Below are 17,696 nucleotides of genomic sequence, written 5' to 3' on the forward strand. Positions count from 1 at the left end.
GTCGTTAAACCTCATACACAATTTGTTAGAACGAGTTGATGTCATTTATCCTCATACACCACACTGAAGAATGCCAGGCCGTCGTTTAACCCTATACACCACCCTGAAGAATGCCAGGTCGTCATTTAAACTCATACACTTCCCTGAAGAATTCCAGGCCGTCATTTAAACTCATATACTACCCTGAAGAATGCCAGGACGTCATTTAACCTCATACGCCACCCTGAAGAATGCCAGGCTGTAATTTAACGTCATACACTATGATGATAAAAGCCAGCTCGTCATTTAACCTCATACACCACCCTGAATTTATGCAGGCCGCCATTAACCCTCACACACCACCTTTAAGAATGCCAGGCCGTCATATAAACCCATGCACTACCCTGCAGAATGCCAGGCCGTCATTGAACCTCATACACCACCCTGAAGAATGCAAGGCCGTCATTCAGGCTCATATACCACTTTGAAGAATGCCAGGCTGTCATGTCACCTCATACACCACCTTCAATAATGCCAGGCTGTCATTTAACTTCATACACCATCTTGAAGAATGCCAGGCCGTCATACAATGTCATACACAACTTTTAAGAATGCAAGACCGCCATTTAACCTCATACACCACCCTGAAGAATGCCAGTCCGTCATATAACCTCAGAGACAACTTTTAAGAATGCCAGGCTCTCATTTAACCTCATACACCACCCTGAAGAATGCCTGGCCGTCATTTAAGCTGATATACCACTTTGAAGAATGCCAGGACTTCATTTAATCTCATACACCACATTGAAGAATGCCAGGTCGTCATGTAAACTCATACACTACCTTGAAGAATACAGGGCCTTCACATAGACCTATACAAAACCTTGAAGAATGCCAGGCCGTTATATAAGTCATACACAACCTTGAATAAAGCCAGACAGTCATTTAACTTCATACATCATCTAAAAGAATGCCAGGCCGTCATTTAACCTCATACACTACCTTGAAGAATGCCAGGGGGTCGTTAAACCTCATACACAATTTGTTAGAACGAGTTGCTGTCATTTAGCCTCATACACCACCCTGAAGAATGCCAGGGAGTCGTTTAACCTTATACACAACCCTGAAGAATGCCAGGTTGTCATTTAACTTCATACACCACCTTGAAGAATGCCAGGCCGCTATTTAACTTCATACATTACCCTGAAGAATGCCAGGCCGTCATTTAACTTCATACACTACCCTGAAGAATGCCAGGCCGTCATTTAACCTCATATACCACCTGAAAGAATGTCAGGTCGTCATTTAACCTCATGCACCACCTTAAGAATTCCAGGCCGTCATTTAGCCTCGTACACAATTTGTTAGAACGAGTTGCTGTCATTTATCCTCATCCACCACACTGAAGAATGCCAGGCCTTCGTTTAACCCTACACACCACCCTGCAGAATGCCAGGTCGTCATTTAACCTCATACACTTCCCTGAAGAATTCCAGGCCGTCATTTAAACTCATATACTACCCTGAAGTATGCCAGGACGTCATTTAACCTCTTACGCCACCCTGAAGAATGCCAGCTCGTCATTTAACCTCATACACCACCCTGAATTTATGCAGGCCGCCATTAAACCTCATACACCACCTTGAAGAATGCCAGGTCGTCATATAAACCCATGCACTACCTTCAAGAATGCCAGGCCGTCATTTAACCTCATACACCACCCTGAAGAATGCCAGTCCGTCATATAACCTCAGAGACAACTTTTAAGAATTCCAGGTTCTCATTTAACCTCATACACCACCCTGAAGAATGCCTGGCCGTCATTTAAGCTGATATACCACTTTGAAGAATGCCAGGCCTTCATTTAATCTCATACACCACATCGAAGAATGCCAGGTCGTCATGTAAACTCATACACTACCTTGAAGAATGCAGGGCCTTCACATAGACTCATACACAACCTTGAAGAATGCCAGGTCGTCATTTAACCTCCTACAGAACCTTAAAGAATGCCAGGCCGTTATATAAACTCATACACAACCTTGAATAAAGCAAGACCGTCATTTAACTTCATACACTACCCTGAAGAATGCCAGACCGTCATTTAACTTCATACACTACCCTGAAGAATGCCAGGCCGTCATTTAACCTCATACACTACCCTGAAGAATGCCAGGACGTCGTTTATCCTCATACACCACCCTGAAGAATACCAGGTCGTCATTTAACCTCATACACTTCCCTGAAGAATTCCAGGCCGTCATTTAAACTCATATGCCACCCTGAAGAATGCCAGGCTGTAATTTAACCTCATACACTATGATGATAAAAGCCAGCTCGTCATTTAACCTCATACACCACCCTGAATTTATGCAGGCCGCCATTAAACCTCACTCACCACCTTGAAGAATGCCAGGTCGTCATATAAACCCATGCACTACCTTGAAGAATGCCAGGCCGTCATTTAACCTCATACACCACCTTGAAGAATGCCAGGCCGTCATTTAACCTCATACACCACTCTGAAGAATGCCAGGCCGTCATTTAAGCTCATATACCACCTTGAAAAAGGCCAGGTCGTCATTTGTGTTCTTTGAAAATGTGCTTTTTCCTCACCAGAAGTTTGAACTTTGTTTTGTCCTCCAAAATGTTTTCAACCTGTCGGACCTGATCCATGGTTTGGAAGGGGAAGCCAAAGTTGTCGATTGATTCTTCCACCTCCCCTTGACTTCGGTTCTTGTCGGCCTGCTCCGACAGTCTTTGGATGGCAATGCTATTGTTTCTTACCATGGCCTTGATTGTTAGCAAGGTTGAGAATAGTATGCGATCTCTGCAAATACATAATTCACTCATCAAAAACAAGTACAAAACAACATGTTTTATAATAATACTCTTAAGGAAATTACAGTTTCCGGAAATTTATATGTTTGATCTATGACTATTTCACTATTACCTTTCAAGGGGGTCAATTGGAAGTGTTACATTTCCAGCATCCCTCATCATACTTGGACTAGGTCTGTAATTGAAAGAGTTCACTACTAAGACATGACAGGCACACCCTGTTTTCCAATACTGATCTATACTTAGGATCCTTTTTAAATTTCCTTCACAAGTTTATACAGCAGGGCTCGATTTAAGAGATTTTAACCTACTTGCACCAGGTGCAACCTAAGATAGAAAACTAGTTGCACCAGTCAAATTCCAGTTGCAATGTTTGTATTGCAATATGTAATATCAGAAATATGCTATTGCATTATTTAGATGTTTTATTCAGAAGTTTACCCACTCAAAAATTGACTTGCGCCTGGTGCAAGTTAGACTAATAACTAGGTTGCACTTTTTGTAATATTGGCTTGCACCAGTGCAAGTAACAAAGCACTAAATCGAGCCCTGTACAGGCAGGCTTCATGCAGGTATTGCAGTAATTGCAGTCCATTTGAGTAAAGAATGTTATCCAGTGCGGGTTACAACTTCACACTAGTCTGCGAGTCCGGGGCCAGTAAAAATTACAACAGGCAAGTACAAATTTATCAGTGTCCCCATTGTATTAAAATTGCAATGACATTACCCCTTTACCCATGCAAGGGAAGCTATTTTAGTTTACTTATAGACTATACATACATTCATGCAGGAAGAGGTATAAGAAAAAGTCTTACCGAATTGTTGTTTTGTTCGGCACTCTTGGATTAGTGTAACTGAAAATGTTTAAGTAGAAAGGTACATCATTTTGGATGCTTGATGGGTATATTAAGATGTTAATAAGATTTTACCAAATCTTATGTCAATATAAAGTGAATGCCAACATATCTGTCCAGAATTGTTTATCGGATCACACCAATATTTTTTAAATGGAAACCGAAATGGAATTGGGTATGGTTACTTGTATCAACAACTGCTATATAATAATTTGCAACTACAGGTATGATACATAAAGTAACACCAACTTTGAAGTGATAGACCTCTTGATTGGAGTTTGAAAGGAGGGAAAATGCGTCGCTGTGGAAGAACTTGTTGGTTCATCAGGCTGCGTGTTACTTGGGACCCTTGCATGACTCTCGCAGTCGGTATCAGAACTGGAAATGGAAATATATTCAAAGCTCTAACTTGCAGTGTAACAATACCAATTGAGATTAAAAACTCTGAGCCAAGAATAGTTACCTATCATATCATGCATTGTCTTGAAATAGCAAATGTTGTAAGTTAATGTACATTATAAATATTTACTGCCTTTTATGCTTTATTTTATTTACAAATTTTTAAATGCAGTTGTTTTATATATAGGCTATATTTTATATTGCCCATGTTTATGCACTGATATTTTCAAACAGGAAATAAGAACCTTGCATCATTCGCAAAAGAAAATTCCGGCAGACGTGGAAGACATGGCAGAGGATGTTGTTTCTTCTTCAAACTTTCTCGGCCGTTTTCTTCACTACAATATTTTCAGTTGTTAAACAAAACAGCAGTAACCAGTTATCAACAAAAGTTACTTATTCTCCATACACATGTGAGAGATTACATGGAGAGACTGCAGTGGCTGCAATTGTTATAATTACATATGTTGGTAACTAGATTAATGTAAGTTTATATCAATGACCGAGACACTTGTTCATTTGTAATTTTGACTCACTGTTATTGTACTTTACAGTATTTATAAGAAGTTCATCAATTTATTTATTTTTTAATCTTATGACAAACCTTTCACGGACTTGCACTTGTGTGTTGTTCCTGGACAAGTCACCTTCACCTTTCTCATGTCCTTGTTCATCTTCATTGCAATATTTCCCAGGACGGCGCCTACATGTGGACAGGTTCTGATTAGTGTTTAAAGTTAACAATATAAAAAAAAGATCTATCAGTAATTAGTACTGAGTATTAATGAGGGTTTAACATGCATTATGAAAAGGTGAAAGCCAAAAGTCATCAGTTATGCTAAATATAAATGTAAATACTTGGTTTACCTCTTCCTTGCTCTTGACTCAACATCAGTTGTATCAAGGTCGGTGGTTAGTCTCTCCTCCACCCTCTTACATTTAAGTCGAGCCTTTTTGTAGTCCTCTAAAATGATTCAGAGCATCATAACTAGGAGAAGACATATATGTTTTACATTTAACTAAAAAAAGAATCATATAAATGAACAAACATCAAGCTATTAACACTATTGTTCAACACAAAAACAAGCAGAATTATCAAAAACTCACCAAATTCTTTTAGAACACTACTGATTGGATGTATATCCCAGTCTTGTTCTGGGTTAATACCCCGTTCAATTGCCTTTGTCAGATGCGAACCCTTTATGTTGTTGGGCCAGAAACACTTCTTTCCCTCAATCCAGGATATAGGGACTACCTCAACTTCATCTGCAACATGTGTTATATTTGGGATTACACTTTCTTAGTAAAGTACAAATTCTAGTACTTTTTTTTGAATTGAGTCCCATCCGGGATTCGAACTCACACCCTCAGAGTCAGGCACCCAATCGCCAGCACACAAAGTCAGCCGCCTAACCCACTCAGCTACCGCGACTTCCACAAAAATGGAAGTCGGACAACTGGTAGTCTAGACTGCGGGCTTTGTGTACCCCTCTGATAGTGTTGATTGGCACGGCTAGACAATGCCATTTAGAGTGGCGGGCATGTATTTATATTTGGGATTACACTTTCTTACAGTAAAGTACAAATTCTGTATAGTCCCATCCGGGTTCGAACTCACACCCTCAGAGTCAGGCACCATCGCAGACAAAGTCAGCCGCCACAGCTACCGCGACTTCCACAAAAATGGAAGTCGGACAACTGGTAGTCTAGACTGCGGGCTTTGTGTACCCCCTCTGATAAGTGTTGATTGGCACGGCTCCCACGGCCGAAAGCTATGATTACACAATGCCATTTAGAAAGTGGTCAAATGCAACATGTGTAGCTGAGTGGGTTAGGCGGCTGACTTTGTGTGCTGGCGATTGGGTGCCTGACTCTGAGGGTGTGAGTTCGAATCCCGGATGGGACTCAATTCAAAAAAAAGTACTAGAATTTGTACTTTACTAAGAAAGTGTAATCCCAAATATAACACATGTTGCATTTGACCACTTTCTAAAATGGCATTGTGTAATCATAGCTTTCTGGCCGTGGGAGCTGTGCCAATCAACACTTATCAGAGGGGTACACAAAGCCCGCAGTCTAGACTACCAGTTGTCCGACTTCCATTTTTGTGGAAGTCGCGGTAGCTGAGTGGGTTAGGCGGCTGACTTTGTGTGCTGGCGATTGGGTGCCTGACTCTGAGGGTGTGAGTTCGAATCCCGGATGGGACTCAATTCAAAAAAAAGTACTAGAATTTGTACTTTACTAAGAAAGTGTAATCCCAAATATAACACATGTTGCATTTGACCACTTTCTAAATGGCATTGTGTAATCAACTTCATCTGTTTGCTCAAACAATACTATGGCATACATCATCACAGATCTGTAAAAGATTGATATTTTCCTCATACATATATCAGAATTTGTGAGGAAATATATTTGTGTTAGAATAGATTAGGCCATGCAATGCTTTTCAAATCATTAATAAAATGATCAATTTTATCAAATTGACTTTTTAAAATGGAACAGGAAAAAAATCTCTAAACATATTCTTTAACATTCTATGATAACAATAATCATATTTCATTGATTTTCCTGTATGAATTTAGAGCAGTCATGTTCAAAGGGAAACAAATCTAGTGGTCCCATTTGTGTATCTGTGATAGTTCTGTAAAAGATACGTTGGGTGCTAATGGGTTCATCTTAATTGTATAAGTAAATTCTGTCTGCAACCTTGTAATGACAATAGTATTTAAAATACTATCATGTTGGTGTTTGCTTAACTTAATATTTAACAAAACATAATTTTTGTAGTGATCATCTATTTCCGAAAACTAAGTGAGTGTTACGTCCCTTTTTCCTACGTTATAAAATGGCGGTTGACGTTTATCGGGAAATGAAAACGGCACATCATAATAACCATGTTGATTTTAGTTGTCACCCTAATTATCACTTACAATTAGAGCTGCAACTAATCCACCGTGAGTTTAACATTACAAATATGTTAATTACATGTACTAAGATAACTCACAGGTTGATGTAATAATTATTACATTCTATGAAACATACGCTAAATACGTGTTGAATGCATTAATTAATCACAATGAACAGTGACCACATGAATGTCAAACTGGATACAATGAATTGCTTCTATTAATATGTATTCCAAATAGCAGGTATTACCTGAATAATAACACCAAATTCAAATATTTTCCATACAAAATGTATGGTTGGTAAGGATATGGTTGAAGCTCTAAATCATTGGAATGGACAATATAATTTTCATTGAATGGTAAGTGAACAGCTCCTTTGCAGCTATATTCTTTGTTGTCTAAAACATACAATTTTTCGGCAAGACCACTAACCACAGATATATTCACCTTAAGTGAATCAAAGGGATAAGTAAACAAACATTGCCGATGATTTTGGCAAACACAGAGCCTCAAATTATCTTGACATATGACATTCTTGATTATGTATGTTTCCATTTTCAATAATAACTGAATTGTCTGGTGCTTTTGTTGACAACAGAAAATTTGGCATCTGAATTTGTTCATACTGGGTGCAGGAAACAGAAATATCTGGAAAAGAGGTCCCCTGGAATGTTTCTTTTACAATATATTCCCCTTTTTCTTGGACGACTGGAGTGCATTTTTTCAGTTAACCGTCGAATAACTTGTTCAAGAGGAAATTTTGGTTTTCTGATTAATTCTGTAGAGGTCCAAATCGCCTGGAGCAAATCGCCTGGAGCATCCGGGTAAGTGTGTATCAATGCATGGACATTGTACGATAACATTTTGACCATACAACTCTCCAAAATGTTTGACAAAAAAGAAACAAAGACTTCCTGGACATAATCAGCACACTGAGAATATACATTGCTGTTACATAACAAAAGATACACCAACTGAAAGCATCATGAAGTTTTGTACATAATGTTCGACAATTTCCTCTTAGGGCTACAGGTCCGGTATATAAAAGAAATGTTCTTAATTCTGTAGCCTTCCATCTTTCAATTTCTTCAAGTTTCTTTTCCTTCCGTGCAAATTCTCGAGGCAAAAATGAGCCAAGGGCCAAAGATAGAATTGGACAACAAGTTTGTAGTTGCACTTCCGATGCGAACATGTAATGGTCCTCTAGTCCAGATACTGATGATTTTCTTTATTATGCCTAAGCAAATAAGGTGCATGTAGTCAAGCGGGAATTGTGTATACCATGCCTATGTTTAATTCCTTCAACCTGGGCCCACTTTGCACAAAACGATTGTATCTCTACAATAGTCGTAACTCTGATTGTAAGGTAATTGTAGGGTCACCCGCCTCTTGCACAAAGCGATCGTAAGCCTACAATAGTTGTAAGTTAAAATTGAAACCCGCTAATAGCCCACTACCCATTGTAAATGCCTACAATCGATGGGTAAAAATGGCGTCGTACATGTATTTTAGAGATAGAACATCACATTTGGAGTTATTGACGGGAAGGTTAACTCTATTTCAAGGTATAGGTTGCCTCGGCATGCCATATTCTCACTTTTGGAGTAAGTTCGGCACACATCGAACATGGAACCAAGCGTTCACATGCCATTTCCTGAAACTCAGTTGCTGGTCTACACTTCGTTACTTGAGTAAAGGAGGTTTTTAATGGAAATAGGTGATCTACATGGCGTTCACGAGTCCTCTGTGTCTCGCGCCGTCCATCGGACAATCCCGTGCCATAAACATCGTTTTGGTCATCAAGTTCAATCCTGACGCAAATAAAGTTAGAATGCAAGATTTCTACAAAATAGCTGAATTCCCCGCGTTATTGGGGCAATTGATGGTACACTTATTCCCATTAAACGACCACCTGCTGACGAAGAATTGGCCTACATTTGTCGGAAAGGCTTCCACGCTATAAAATGTTCAAGCCGTATGTGACGCCAACTTGAGGTAAACTTTAATTTCAGAGTAGCTTCCCTTGTATCTAAATATAGAATAAGGGAGTTAATGTTGTAATCGATTTGATTACATAACACTGAAATGTTACGATATGACAGAATTGTAAAACCAGTTTCTGTTATTATGAGATATATGGGAAAAGAATAAAGTTTCATATATACAAAAAATAAGTGGGAATAATAGAGTCAAAGCGAAAACGGCTGTAGGTGAATATTGGTACCTAATACGTAATTTCGTCTCCACCCCGAATTGTACCCAAAACGAACTCGTACCAAAATAAACAATAATTCTTATTCCTTGGTATTAAAGATGTATTCAAATCTTAAGCACGCTAATTTATGTAGATAAATAAATAACACATACACACGTGTAAAATCATATCAGATAATTATCAAATATTGATAACAAAGCACATTGGAGCTGGTGATTTTGCAATAATTTCATAAAGAGATATCGAAATACTTTTATTTTCAAGCAGTTGTTCAAACTAGTGGTCCCTTTAAGTGAAAATAAAGTCAACTGAAACGAAATTAATGTTTATATAAGCTTCCTGTTTATTCCCTGTTTCTTATCAATGTATACTTTTTATTGTGATTTGATAACCTATAGATTTAGTGATATGCAATATTTATCAAAATGATCAGATGTATGAATTTAATGTCTCAGATACGATAAAAAAAAAAATGAAACAATGAATAAAAGTGTTTAACTTTCATAATAGTTTGCTGATATTCCCAGACTAGAAAGTGGCCATTTAATTCACTTCTTCAATTTGGTTACGAATCCACTTAAGGGACGTAACTCTAAATTGTTGTGTTTGCTGCTATGGATAATCTTATCTTCAGCACAGAAGATTTCATGATTGTAACTTACAATCGCAATTGTAAATGAGATGAGTTACAACTGTGCTACAATCGCTTTTGTGCAAGAGTTGTACGAGTTACGATCGCGATTGTAATTTTGATTGCAAATGCCTACAATTGATTGTAGCTACGATCGTTTTGTGCAAGTGGGCCCTGGATTCACCACGATGATGTTCTTCACATGACATTTCATCAAAAGCTACATCAGTTCTGAGTCTAGCATTCACATCAGGGAATGTCATTCTGTGCATAAAATATTCCTCCTGGTTGTTCACAGCAATCACATCCATGGTAGCCACTATGTCCTTTGGTGAGTTTAACAAGTGCACGCAGGGGTATCACACACAAAATTTTTATGATAACCGTATAGCATTTTATTTCCCACAGTTACAAACCACTGACCATGATAGCTTTTCATTTCATCAATGAAATGCTGCAGGTAAGAATTGATGTCAGTTGGTTTTGATGATCCTAACCACAAGCCATGCCATTAACAAATGGTTCTGGTTCAATTTCTTCTCGAATAAGACCTAAAATTGGCCAGAAGGAGTGATTTGTACTTTGAATATAGGTAATCCATCAATGTTCACCTGGAGATGAAGTTCATCATATTGATGTAAGCTATTCAGTTTTGACAGCTCTTTAATTTAATCTCCAGCTTCAATCCCAAAATGGTGATATTTACCCCAGCTATGTTTTCAATGATGTATGTTCTTCTGGTTTGAAGCAGTGTCCTCCCATCCTTTGGGAAGCATAGGAAAATATGGTCTGAGTAGAGCCAGTAGGCTGTTTACATGTACTATTGCGCGTTGAACTGTTCAGTACCCATTCTCTAAGTTTATCCATGAAATAATCTGTTTCATTGTCCACTCCCTTACATCACTGTCAGAATTAGATTCAGTTTCACTGCTGGATTATTTCCAAAGAAACCTACATCTGAATCATGGTCGATATCACTTTGATCGACTGAAAATGTTTCTTCCTCATCAGGTGAATTGTAAATATTACTAATTGGATCATGTACATTGTCTTCCATCCACGTGAAAGGGTAATTGTCTTGAATACCATCAAGATTTTCCTGAATAATGCCATCAGGAGCATTACTTTACACTCTAATTCTAAGACTGTTTACAATTTCATCAGCTTTGGCGGCAGACTGACGACGAAATGGTCCTGTCAGAAAGTATCCTATCTGTATTCATGCTGACTGAACTCATCTGTAAAAGAGTCAAGGCTTTACTAATCTAAAATGTTATTTGGCACTGAACATTGTAAGTTATTGTGTATGACAATCAGTTCCCTCACATTTATTGCCATATTACTGATATGTTCAATTTCTTTAAATATACCTGGGTGCCTATTCTCGAAAGTGTCCCAGCTAAGACAGATCATAACTAGTTAGGACAGGAATTAGGACATCCTACTGTTAGGATAACACCCATCCTCGAAACTATCCTATCCCCTGTCCTAGCTTGAAATACCGATGCTAGCTAGATATCAAGCTCTTTAGTAGGTGAGATAGAAAAAAATTCATTAAGTTGGGGATTCCCTATTTATTACCAATGAGTTATGGCATGAAAACACATAGTAATAACGAAGCAACTACAATCCAAGCTTTACAAGATAAAAGAAAAGGCTAGAAATCAAAGTAAAGAGCTTTAAAGTGGTGACATTCAGCTTTGATGGACTTACTAGATCTGGAGGAAATAATAATTAATTATATATTTATAATTGAATTTCATATCCAGAAAAATAGAGGTGAACTCATACACGAATAGATTAAAAAAATTTCTCGATGAGATTTTTTAATATCTATTTGTTCAATTTACCATACATCCAGAAAAAAATATATAGTTATAATAATGTTGGTATGATAGATATTTTCATCACTTCATAACAGTTGTGAAATTTTGCGAGAAAATTTATTTATTCAACAAGGAGATGCCATTTGTCTTCTGAGTTTGAAAGTTCTGTTATAAAATGCAATAAGATATGTGCAAAAATATGATTATGTTAATGGTTTTATTTTCTATAAAATCTGGACTTGAACTTTCTTTAGGCGTCATCTCACACAAAGTAATAAATTCTCACCTCTTAATAAGCAGGAGTTACTTCCTTTATCAAGTTGGCCTTGACATTGAAGCTTTCACAGCAACGTGACAGAAAAGAGCAGTGTTGAGAATAACAAAGCGATATTTATGATATCTGGAAATACTTTATATATGTCCACAAATAGCACTTCAGATATCATTATTATTTTTTAAAAGATATCTTTAGTTCAACTTAGAGATATATTTGATTTACTTCGAGATATCTTCCATTCTCGGACACTACCATAAAGAAATGGAAAACGAAAAAGCTTCTTGGCTTTCGCAGCATGCACTAAGGAGTGTTAGCTATAAGTTCACTCTAAGTTCCTTTTTATATATCTTCATGTCTTCGCAAAACAACAAAATATTGGGTAAAATTGGTGGTTAACTCCATCTTTATGCGGTGTGTATTCAATTGAAATTTTTAAACAGTTAAAAACTGTGAGAGGCATTTTTTCATGGAAAATTTCCAAATTTTGTATAAGCGTAATTTAGTTTATATTCATATACCGCTTTATCGCAGTCGGTACGATAGATATAAGAGTTTAGTTTTTATGTATTGGTTGGTCTGGCACTGGTAAAATATCGCTTTACAAAGTTTACGCCATTTTTTTTATAGGATGAGATACATCGATGGTGCCATATGTTGCCTCATTGTCATTCTAATGTGGATGCATAAATACGCTACTCAACAAATACAGACTCGTGCCAGGTATTAATCGGACACTGGACGTAATTTTACCATAGACTTACGTTTTTAATTTAGTGTTACCATAATTTTCATGAGTTTAATTTTCGAAAGATCCAAGATAAATCTTGTACATTTGTGAGGAATCATTCTGGTACCCTACAACCACATAATTATTTCTCTTTATTCTTTCAGTTGCTTATTTATCGGATGGCAACAATTTAAAGAATGCATATGCACAGTGACGTGAAGCTCTTCTAACATGGCGGTTTCCATGGATTGCGAATTGTGGAACCATACGCAAGGTGCTAAATGTGATCCTCCTTCAGTTACGTTGTAGTCGGAAAAATTGAACTGAAATTAATATTATTGCAAGAGCAGAGGTGATTTCAAATTTGCCTGTCCAAATTTTACAAAGATCCATCCTGAACTCACTTCATGAACATTATTTTAGGCTACACCCCTAAATTAACGCATGTAAGTCTACTGTATGGAAAATAACGTCAAGTGGCGAATACTGGAAAAGACTCTTTTGTACATGTTATTTCAGGTGTAGCGTAAATAATTCCTTCAAGCGAAGGAATTTAGGATGGATCTTTTGTAAAATTTGAAACTACACTGCGCACTTAATTTCGGCGTAGTTTTCCGATACACTATTTATCTAATGACACATATATCAACTTAGGTATGTTTCCACAATGCACAATACAATAGGCTTACGCCTTGTTAAAAGGCGTGCATACGGTGACATGTACATAGTTAGCCATAAGTGAAGTCATTATTAGTGAAAATCTCTATAGACTTTAGAGCAGTTAATTAACTCTTGCAAGAATAATTTGCATACATTTAGTTTCGGACGAATTACCTTCAATACTTATTTTCCAGTTGAGAAAACATCTCAACTACATACATATAATTTCCATTCAGTTTTCCGATGGACATTAAGAAAAACTGAAAATATTTAAACGACATATATTAGACACACCAAACAGGCTTTACCATAACTGTCTATGGGATAGATTAAAGAAGTTGTACTTATGTATGGCGCTTAATCATGTGTAATTCCATAACTAATCAACGGAAAGATGAAAAGAAAATTAGGTACGCACGTATCTAGCTGAAGATGATTTCCAAGATATTTGCAAAATGTCAAAATGAAAATGACTTCTACTCAAGTTTTGAAAAACATTATTGCAAGAGTTAATGAACATGTAAGTTTATGGAAATTTCCACTCTAGTGATTTCTCACTTATGGGCCAACTTTGTATGCTGATTAACTGTTGCTTGCCATTCGATAAATAAGCAAAGGAAACAGAAATTATGTGGATTGTAGGTAAGATAATTCCTCACAAATGCGCAAAATGCGATGCAGATTTTTACGAAGGCAAATACATTCATGAAAATTCAATTTTACGCTACATTCAATTAACATATAAGTCGATGTAAAGAAATTACGTCAAGTGCCCGAATATATCCTGCATGGGTCTGTGTATTATCCCAGACGTGCACAAAATGTTATCTAACCTTACAAAACTATAAACCCGGATCATATTTTTTCCTAGTTTATTTTAAATTTTTATGTGATTTACAATCTGTAATTAGTCATTACCAAATACTATTGTAGCTAATTTTACCTACCGTACAAATCCTAAATTTTCACTTTCGGGTCTGATGCCGTAAAACCCAGACAGATGTAAATGTGATCGTAATATTTACCATGAGACGTCATTTACGCAATACGACGTCATGCCACGAGATATGTAATGTCATGTCATAAACTGAGGGGGTAAAAGAAACGTCCCTGATCATTTTTGTATCATAAAATGATACAAACACGTGCAATCTCAATGTTGAAATGTTTGATATATAATTGTTGAACATATTATGACTGTCACATAGCAGAACAATTGGAAACAATTTGCTGTAAGTAGAGTTTTGGTGACGTTTTTCACAGGAGGTTCAGCTCGTCCGGTTTTTCCAACCGTCAGCCAACACATGCACATACCGTACTGATAGAGAAAGAGTCTTTGAGTGTCCAACTCCTCAGTAGCGAGTGTAACACCTCTTTGCAGCAATACATGCTGCCATTAATGACGTCGTGCAGTAGAGTGCACAAGACGTCTGATCACGTGTGATGTGGGATGCGACGCCATTCTTCCTGTAGAGCTTGGAGCCGCTAAAGCGTTTCTTGCCCGTCTGGATGTTGACGTTGCTTCACCTGGATTTGGCCGAGATGATCCCATAGGTGCTCAATAGAATATGGAAACGGGGATCTTGCTGGCCGGCGAATGACGTTTACATCGTTGTCGCTCCGTGAAGTTCCGGGTAACAACAGTGTGGGGAGTAGCGTTATCCTAAGTTGAAACAACACGCCTCGATCTCTGCTGGAGGAAGGTTACCACGATTGCAGGTCGTTCATCAACATCGATGTATCGACGGGCATTCAGGTTTCCTCTATCAACCAACAAGTCAAGTCTTCCTCGCTACCAATTCCCCCACATCACACTGGCTCGCCGCCAAACGTCTCAACTTCCTGGAACGCAAATAACGTGCTGTGCGTTCGTTCCGACGTCTGCAGAGACCCCGTACCCGAGCTTTGTTCAACTTCTGGAAGCGGCCGTCACTGAAGAGTACCTGGCGCCAGTTCCGTGGCTGCCACTGCCGAACTCTACGTGCTCAAGCCAATCGACGACGCCGACGTTCTACGCGTTGACGCTCGCCGCCCCGAAATGGTCTTTGTAGGCCTGATACCGAATCGGCGGAGTCGTCTGATATGGTATCCTTCTACTGACTGATGTGGGTAAGGCTGGTTGTTGCTGATGAATGTCACAGCTGTCAGGAATCTGTTGCCCAAGTGAAGCACCCGTAAATGGCGGTCTTCCTGAGGGGTGGTTACGGGTGGTCTCCCCTGTCCCAGGGGCCCGCTCCTGCAAACTGACCTGTTGTCTTGGAAGCGTGCTTCATCAGTCTGGTGATGGCTTTGCTGCAAACCCATGATTCTTGCAACGATCGTGAGAAGCACCCAGCTGCAACATCCCAATAGCTCGTTCTCTGGTTCTGCCGTGAGTCGAGGTACGTTCTTTGTGTCCAACGTATTGAAGTGATGAATCTCGAACAGTCGAGCATAATTTTTATAACTGTACCTTCTATATGGGTATGTTTCCACAGAAGCATGCAAAAACGTGAATAAAAGCAATTTTCATGCTTACAAAACTCCAATTTGGATTTTTCTGTGAGACGTGGGATGCGTTCGTAAGATGTGTTCCTAAATAAATTTCCACAAGTAACGAAAACAGAAGAAATGTTTTTTACAATTCTTTACTTTGGGGACGTTTCTTTGCCCTCAGTTTATATTTTAGAACTTTTCTTGAGACATGTATGTTATGTATATATGTATAATTGTGAAACATGATGAAATCGCTTCTATATAAGGCTTAAAACTTTAAAACAACTACATCATTTTACTGGAATCGGGGTGTGACAAGCTGATTTCAAGATTTATGATGACATTACTGGTCATTTCAAGATATGTGAAGCACATTTCTTGTGGCTAAAACCTACCTACTCACCCACTTTTCAACAAATCCAAATAATTGGGTATATTTAGGTGCCTTTAGCATATTCAAAGTGCAATTACTGGAAATCTTACAATGATAGTGTGATATCAAAAAGGTTCGTTTGACATCAAAGTAACAACGAGCATTGATTAATTCATTGATATTTGTATTTAATTTAAAGACACCACCCCTATGAATGAGTTATATGTATTAAAACCGCCACTTATATGTGTATGTGTATAAATCGTATATGAGGAATGCAGTTCTAGATATCCGCCGCAATACGTTTCAAGATATCATAATCAAGGATCTAAATATACATCATGAATTTCATTGGCGTACAACTGGAAATGTAGATCATATTTCCTTCACTGAATAAACGGCGCCTTGAAGCATGCACTAGTTGCCTGATATGTGCGCTATATAAATATCCTACAATTTCTGTCAATTTCTAAGATACATTTATATCAGTAGTTTTCTCTCTAACTTTGATACTAATGAAAACTCCTTAACTGGCCATGATTAAAATATATACGCAATTTATACGAATCATTAATAAACTTTGATAGTAAAGTTTCATGTAAAATTTGATTATGTACACATTCCAGCAAAAAGTTTGTAACAATGATCGTGGACTTGGTAATAATGAATAACAGTAAACTGTATCAAATTTGATTCAAAAGACGACTGGGTAAGACATGTATTTATTAAATACGCGTGAAAACTGTATATGCTTTATGTGTATTTGTGCCAAAAAGATAAATTCTTTTCATATATTTTCAAAGATAACATAATGCAAGAGACCCATGCCTATTCAGTTGTAAATGTTTTTCATAGTTAACAGTTTAATATCAAAAGGATATATTTGAAAGTTAAAAAGCATTTTTTTTTACTATCATTTTCCAGTGCAGCGGACCACATGGGCAAGCACTTATTATTTTGTTAACTAATATCTCTCATTTGAGATATGTTGATGTGCTAAACATGATGCTGCAGATGTCCATATAATTTCTTTTATCCATCAGTTTGTATTGATAGGGGTTAAAATTACAAAACAACACTTGTGGCATATGGCAACATAGGCGATGCGGCAGCCAAGCTGAAACTTGTCTGGTGCATTATCCTTCGCACTCCGAAGACCGTTTGTAACGTGAGGTTACGCCGCAATTCCACCACATGCCTATGTCATGGTGGGTTGGAAGCACGCTACGGAATATTGCTCAAGATAAAACGGAAGTAATGTATGAACACTGAATTCTTTATTCCATATTGATTCAATATAGAAAATCATAGAGATCATTTTGCAATACAACTGTATTTGATTCCTGTGTTCATTTGCGACCGCCCTTCTGTACAAATAAAACGCGAATCAGCATTTAAGTTTCTTCTTCCCACTGCACCTGAAACAATAAGGAAACTCATATTTACATTCAGCATAGACAATGCGGGAGTGTGTGTGTTTTAAGCCATATTTCATTAACCGCTATATATCCTGCTAAAAACAAAGGTGTT

General features: G+C 37.8%; 1 protein-coding gene across 1 annotated transcript; it reads right to left on the bottom strand.

Moving 5' to 3' along the window:
- Positions 1-2,559: 2,559 nt before the first annotated feature.
- On the bottom strand, positions 2,560-4,793 carry LOC124271575 (the record flags this gene model as incomplete). The annotated part of the gene is made up of 6 exons (XM_046706727.1): positions 2,560-2,809; positions 2,933-2,995; positions 3,636-3,674; positions 3,924-4,052; positions 4,319-4,411; positions 4,678-4,793. Coding segments are annotated over 6 exons (690 nt in total), but the record flags the coding sequence as incomplete, so codon positions are not given.
- Between the last annotated feature and the right edge of the window lie 12,903 nt (positions 4,794-17,696).

This window comes from Haliotis rubra, unplaced genomic scaffold (genome assembly GCF_003918875.1).
Source record: "Haliotis rubra isolate DU_JTF1 unplaced genomic scaffold, ASM391887v1 Scf1611, whole genome shotgun sequence".
Lineage (NCBI taxonomy): Eukaryota > Metazoa > Mollusca > Gastropoda > Lepetellida > Haliotidae > Haliotis > Haliotis rubra.